A 7364-nucleotide genomic window follows, 5' to 3' on the forward strand; every position below is an offset into this window, starting at 1 on the left:
TCTCAACCACACTTAGGCACGCTAAGTACTGTCTGACTTGGTACCCTAAAGAGCTGAGGGCAACATTTGTTGCCTTTGAGATTGAGCTCTGCTCTATTCTTCTATACAAGTCCGCATACATATCTGTTCAAGTCCAGTACATATTTGATTGGTACAACAACTCATATCAGTGTCATATAGCGTGGTGGAATGCAATTAGTTTTTGCTGACAGTGTACGGTTGTTGTTAACCAAAGTTTTTGATATGAACAAATCAGAGATACAATACAATAAAAGCAAAAACAGGCACATGTAAAACATTAATACAAAACAACAATTTGCTTACAATTTTTAGTTATTGATACATATTGCTTCCTTGCAGGAATTTACAGACAACCATGAGAGACAACCATTTCACTTGTATGAAATATACCTCCATATAGACAGTCGCTTCACTATTAAATGCATTGTCTCCGATGGTGCCAATAACTTTTTCACTGTCTTGTTAGGCTGACATGCTGATTTTATATACTGTCTGCTTTTAGGTATCTCAATGTACCTTAGCTTTTACTTCAAGATCTTTTGTTGAAGCTTATTATCGCTTAGCTTTTTTGGATTATGAGCACACAGATAATATACATGATTGGACATTAAAATCTCTTTGCATCAATCACAAAAAACCATATAAAACAAGTATGTATGTATTATTGGCATCCTAAAACGTACAAACATATGGAAAGCGTAAAAACAATTTGCAGATAGAAAGTCTATCGACGCTGACAGGCAGATAAGGCCGTGTTAGGCACAATTTAAGGTATGCAAAAGTGGTGCTATACAGATCACTCTCCTAGTAACTGTAAAGAACAGTATATACATGAGAGTGCTGATTAGGCTGACACGGCAGCAGTGTTATCACTATCATATTACTATTATGTTCCTGTTATCACTTTGGTTACCAGTTACGTATGTGTGAGGGAGTTCACCTCCTACTGTGTTGGTATGATGAATTCTGCGTATGTTGTAAGTTCTGGTTGGATGCATAATAAAGTATAATAAAAATAATCATAACAATATAATAATAGGAGTACTACTAATATTTCTATATTAATAATAAATTTGTAATAGTAATAATAGTTGGCAAACAACCTCCAGAAGGTCCTTGACATTTCAACCCATTGGAATTAGGTCAATGGTTAGAGTATGCATCAGCTAATATTGTGACTTTAAAACAAATAAGGGAAGTAATAATAAGGATAATAATAATACATATGTGTGATGTAGGTATAACATATGATAATATGGTATTTTCGCTTTTAGGAATATTAAGAATAGAATTAATAGTGACAAAGATAATAATAATGCTGATAGTAGTAGGGAACTATAAGTGTGTGTGCATGCGGGCGCGCCCGTGTGTGTGTTTATTTTCATCAACAGAAACAATATATACAGAAAAATAAACTGCATATTAGTAAATATATCAGGTTAAATACAAATTAATGAGAAAATGAAAAACTATAGCAAAATCCACTCAACCCGAGCACAAGATAATGATGGTGGAGCCATAGGTGCACTGTTACAGTAGCCCAGCTAATGTCGCGCAAGCTCCAAAGTCTTAGTCAGGTTTTGTTTTTAGTCTTGCAGGTTTGCTAGCCATCCTCCTCAATCCCGCTGGTGTCCAGATATGGGAGTCGGGTTAGTTGCCGATGACCCAACCATTTTGCGGCCTGACATTAGGGCTAACCTTGCCAAATGGTTAAGGAAGCTCGTAGACTATTTATACAAAAAATTTCAAAATATGCATGGAACATTTTAAAATCTTTTGTTATGGTTTCTGAATGTATTCTTATCTGCAATTTATGATCTTTTTGGATGAAAGCAAAAAGCTGTGTATAGTGAAAGCTTCATCATCCTACACAGTCTAATAAACATCATCAGATACGTATATCAAAAACAATTGTAAAAAAAACGCTGTCCGGAGACACTCAACTGCTGTTGAAAGCCTTAGATACATGTAATGGTTTTTCTTTTGAAGCTGGGTGTATTATTTATTGCATTGGCTCTTTGGAACAGATTTCTTGTATAGAGAAAAACAGGACTAAGAAAGACTTGTGTGGCTTCATCTGAACGGCTAGTTGCTATACTAAAATTAGTCTAAAACTTGCCTAGTTTACTTTGATTGGTCATCAGGGTATTCTTTATCCTGTTCAACAAGAAACAACATTGATTAATCCCTATGTAACAGTAAAACTTGTAGCGTAGTTTTGCTAAAAGTAAAATATCAATCATATTCGCCTCATCTCAGATCAATTTCTATATGATCTGCATCATGTTTTCATAATATATTTTTAGAAAAATAACACAAAGAATAAGTAATAACTTTTGTTGTTAAGTGTTTTAAGAATAAAAGCCAGGCAATACTTATTTTATTCATGCTGCTGTCAGCTATAAGACACCGCTGACTATGTTTAAGATATGATGCTGTCATGCATACATGACTCTTTATTTGGGTATATCAATGGGATGCAGTGCCTCAAAATGGATTGCAATAGAGAAAATATGCTTAACTTGTGCTATAGTTCACAAATGTTGCATTTTAGTAAGTGTTTTGCATTGAATTACAGTACTTGGTGTATTATTACTCTATGGTTATTTAACCAAAAAGCACCTGACAGATGGATAATAGATTTTAACAGTTTTGTGAAAATTGTGTTTAAAATAGTTACTGTGTTATACGATTCATCATACATTATGTGATAGGCTTTATGTTAGTCACAGCTGGTGACTCTTCACTTCATAAAATGTTCCTACTTCTACTTCATGTTGACAATAAAACAAGCTGCCAAGGCTTGAGACTGAAAGATTTGTCTGTCGTAAAGTGTGATACGTGTAATTGCAGGAGCTGCTGGAGTCAGCGGAGACCTCTGAAAAGGTCAATCTACTGAGAGAACAAATAGAAGCATTTCAACAGAAGGTGCAACTGTGTCAGCAGTCATACAACCCAGCAATGGCAGCGGCTATGCTCAGTGCAGTTAAACTACCGACAGGTAGTTGCGCTAACTCTGTGTACGCTTTGAAACAGTACATACAGAATTTACCAGTTGATGCTGACAATTCACCACCGGCGATCTATGTCAGGTGGTACATCGCTAACATGGCCTATCTCAAAAGTTTGAAGATAAATTTTGATGAAAGGATATACGCTGCTTTAGTCACTTACTACCAGAAGGAAAGGGCTCGAATTGAAACGCTGCCAAACTCAAAAGAAAACACAATTCTTTCTGAATTTAGAGCGCCTAGTGCTGCCTCGGTTCTCAAGTTTAAAGACGATTTGCCAGAAGTCAGCGATCTGTACGATTTTGCGGACGTAGAAAATATCTCGTCAAGATTAAAATACATACGCCAAAGATGGCAGTTGCTGATGGAAGATGAAATTGAGATAACTCCAACACTCTTCTCGTGCGACAGTCTGCAGCGAGTACCTGAAGGATGTCCGAAGGAAATAGATAGTCTTTTGCGGCTGGTTCCTGATTTACTAGTCAAGTGTGAGAAAGCGGGCTCCCTCGCTCTGCTCTGGTTGCAATGCGCATCGTCTAAGGCTATAGACATTCAGAGCAAATATAGTAAACTCGAGAGAGTTAAGTCGGTCCTCACTGAGAAGCTTTCAGGTTTGAGCGAAGAGATCGAGCAGGAAGAGATTGAGCTAGAAGCCAAGTCAACTGACCTAGAAACCCTTACTAGCAGAGAAGAACGTGCGAATGAAATTATGGCCAAATCACGACAAATCGACTACAACATAAAACAACTTGAAGAAAAAATTCGGAAACATCTGTTTAGAAATGGAAGCCTAATAGCCGACACATCACCCAATCATGAACTTTCTGCAGACCAACTTGAAGTGCTACGTTTGGAGAAAGAGAAGGAGTTGCTAATATTTGAAAAAGGCTTGCTGGAAGAAGACTTAGCAGTCGAGCTTGAAGTAAAACCAAACATAATAAGATTCACGGAACAAATTCAGGAGCACTGTGAAATCTTAGAACAAGACATTGACAACAAACGGCACGAAAAACAAGAAGTTGAATCAGCACTGATTCCAGTTTTAGCGGATCGCAATCAAACAGAAGCCAAACTCTCTGAAGATTCTCGAGGCAAAGAAACTCTTTGAAAGGATTTTCCAGAGCACAGAAACGGTCTATTCTCCAGAATATTTATCGATGTAGTTAAAATCCTAAATGAGTTATTGTATTTAAAGCTACATCTATATTATGAGTTGTCAAGAACTCACTTTGAATGTCTTTCTTCAAAAATAGTATCAGCTGTTGTATACAAACATACTTAATGCCACAAGTTTGTATACTTAATATACAAACATACTTATACTGCAAGATATGACAACTTCTTGGCTACTGAGCACTGCTGAGTGAACATTGGCAACAGGGCTTATTCAGTGATCAAGTTATTCACTGTCATGGCATCAAAATAACCAATTACTTTGTTTTCCTGTTTCACTCACATACCGTGCGTGTAGCATTGCTAGAAGTGAGTAGCCTGTGAAAATTTTTTATGTGCAAAAATCTTGGTTGAACTTTATGGAGCCAGCCCAAGAGTTTAATTAATGATGACGTTTTCACGACAGATAAAAGGGTGGACGGAATTATTAGTTTTAGAACACATGATAAATGTTTAATATTCAATAATTAAACTCTATATCTAATACAGTTGGCAATTATTTAATAAAGAACATTGAGTCTTTCATATTCACAAAATATATGTTCTTATGAATTTCGTTTGATTTCATTTATTAGAAACCTTTTTCATGTCCTATTACAATCGCAGAGTTTTACGTAACAACTTTTATAACACATAACATAGCAATAAGTGTATAACATAGTAAATTACACATGACATGTAGCATATACATAACTATAACATACTTATTTTTATAGCATATAACCTTTTACACACAACTTTTATAACATATAACTTTTGTAATAACAAATTGTTACCTTATAACAGTGATGATGTTTGTGAAAGTTTTAATCTTTGATCAATACATAAGTTTTCATAGAGTTTATGTGTAACTAACTAGCGAGCTTTGGATTAAATGTTTAACAACGGTAGTTCATTGAACTAGGCATTATGATAATCATATAAACATTATTTATGCACATTTTTTGTGATTTCCTACAAGCAATATTTTAAGAATGCTGATAAATGTAATACTTTCGTTCTTAACAAACCGAAAAGCCATATTATAGAACCAAACTAATTCATTAATGCAACATTGTGTCTATAGCAAAACTTTTATCCCCAGTTGAAAGTTTGCCTGCTGTTGCATTGTGAAATATTCTTGTTACCAATTTGTCTAAAATAACTGCTCACTGTCACATATTTGTTGTGACTATTGCAGAATAGTCAAGATATACAAGAAGGTCATTAGTCATGACCAGTCATGTTATACGCTACAGAGTGGTCTTGACACAAGCAGAGGGTGGCGCACTCCAAACATGATCATCATGAAGGTCAACGGAATTCGTGTACACAAACAGCGTACATGAAAAATTTATATGAAAACTCATAAAAATAAACGCATAAATATAGAGAGCAGTTGAACAGTTCCACGTTTTTGGAGTAATCATGTACTCTAAGACCCTTTGAGTGGCAATGATACATTATAACTATAATTACATGTCATGAGCCACAATAAGCACCTTTTAGTGTAGATGAGGATCTGTCGGGGCTGCCAGTGTTGAAGAAATCAACTCAGGCCTTAGTCAGGACATACAAGTTTGGTTAGCCCTTGCATTAGTAGTGTTTCTCTCGTGAGAGCTCTCTCTGCATGAGAGCAAAGGCAGTATTAATACATCTGGGAAAAGGCAGCAGTACAGAAACTGCCACATGAGAAATCAGTGATCAGCTCAAGGACCTTAATGGCACACCACCTTCCTGACACCACCAATGGTATTACATTCTCAGCCTGTTGTTTGGTGAGTCAAACACCATATTATTACGCTATGACAGCGTCCTGATAACAGTACACTTCTGTACAAATAAATAAAGAGTAGATAATTCATATAACAAAATGAGATAATCAGCCGACAATTAAGGTTTTTATGCCATTGATACCAAAACCCTAGGTTACCTAGTTGAAGTTAATGAAGCCTACTTACCTACATAGTCTACTCATAAGGTTTTAGTAACATTAATTGACCTACATATGTTACTCATAAGGTTCTATTAACATCAATTGACCTACATAGGCTACTCCTAAGGTTTTAGTAACATCAATTGGCCTACATTGGCCACTTCTAGGGTTCAAGAAACATCAATTGACCTACATAGGCTACTCCTAAGGTTCTAGTAACCTCAATTGACCTACATTGGCTACTTCTAGGGTTCAAGAAACATCAATTGATCTACATAGCCTCCTCCTAAGGTTCTTGCAACATCAATTTACCTACATATGCTATTCCTGAGGTTTTAGTAACATCAATTGACCTGCATAAGGTATTCCCCAAGTTCTAGTAACATCAATTGACCTACGTAGACCACGCCTAAATTTTTATTAACATCTGTTACCCTACATAGACTATTATAAAGGATCTGCTGCAACCCTTTACTGCTTCACAAACAACTACACCACTTTGAGTATGTAAGGCAATATATTTTCGCAAATATATAAATATTTCCTGTGAATGTGTATGCTCAAGAGACAACTGCATGAAATAAGTCTTTCCTTTGCTCTGCCAACCACTGCTTCACGGGCTCCATTTAAATAATAAATGTTAGCAGGCTCCGTCCCTTTGCCGGGAAGGCTGACTCGGTGGTAGGTCGGTCTTTCATCTGCCGGTTCGGTAACAGGTCGGTTATTTCATCTGTCACCTCGTAAGCAGATTGATCTTGCTCTTGCCAGCTCGGTGGTTGGCCTGGCTAACCTTACCAGCCATCAGCCAGCTGTACTTTCGGGCCGGCTTGGTCCCACCTTGCCTTGGTCTGGCAGAGCATATCCGAGTCTCTAGCAGCTCGAAGAGACCGGGTCGTCCTCTTAGTACAGTCGGCCGGTTAAAATAGCCCTCCTTGGCCCGGCTATCATCCGCCGCCACACTATTAAGTTTTTAGTAACATCTATTGACCTACATAGGCTACTCCTAAGGGCTGCATAACATAAAACCAACTGACCCTTGCAGTTTGTCTAAGATTCTAGTGAAATCAGCTGACCTATATAGGCTGCTCATAACATTCTATCAAAACCAACTGATCCACACAGCTTGACGCAGGTTACTCCCAAGAGCTCGATGCTTGTGGATGCATACTGGGTATAGTTTCCTAACCTTTTTAGAAAGAGTATCACAAATTGAAGAAAAGATTTTAAGAGCTAATTTGCAGAAG

At 36.9% G+C, this 7364-nt stretch overlaps 1 protein-coding gene across 1 annotated transcript; it reads left to right on the top strand.

The window, feature by feature from the left end:
* The first annotated feature begins 2885 nt into the window (after positions 1–2885).
* LOC137391487 (chromosome partition protein Smc-like) lies at positions 2886–4311 on the top strand. The gene has a single exon (XM_068077979.1). The coding sequence runs from the start codon at positions 2983–2985 to the stop codon at positions 4138–4140; it is 1158 nt and encodes a 385-aa protein (XP_067934080.1). The 5' UTR covers positions 2886–2982; the 3' UTR covers positions 4141–4311.
* Positions 4312–7364: the final 3053 nt, after the last annotated feature.

The sequence above is a fragment of the Watersipora subatra genome, chromosome 3 (assembly GCF_963576615.1).
Source record: "Watersipora subatra chromosome 3, tzWatSuba1.1, whole genome shotgun sequence".
NCBI classification, from domain to species: domain Eukaryota; kingdom Metazoa; phylum Bryozoa; class Gymnolaemata; order Cheilostomatida; family Watersiporidae; genus Watersipora; species Watersipora subatra.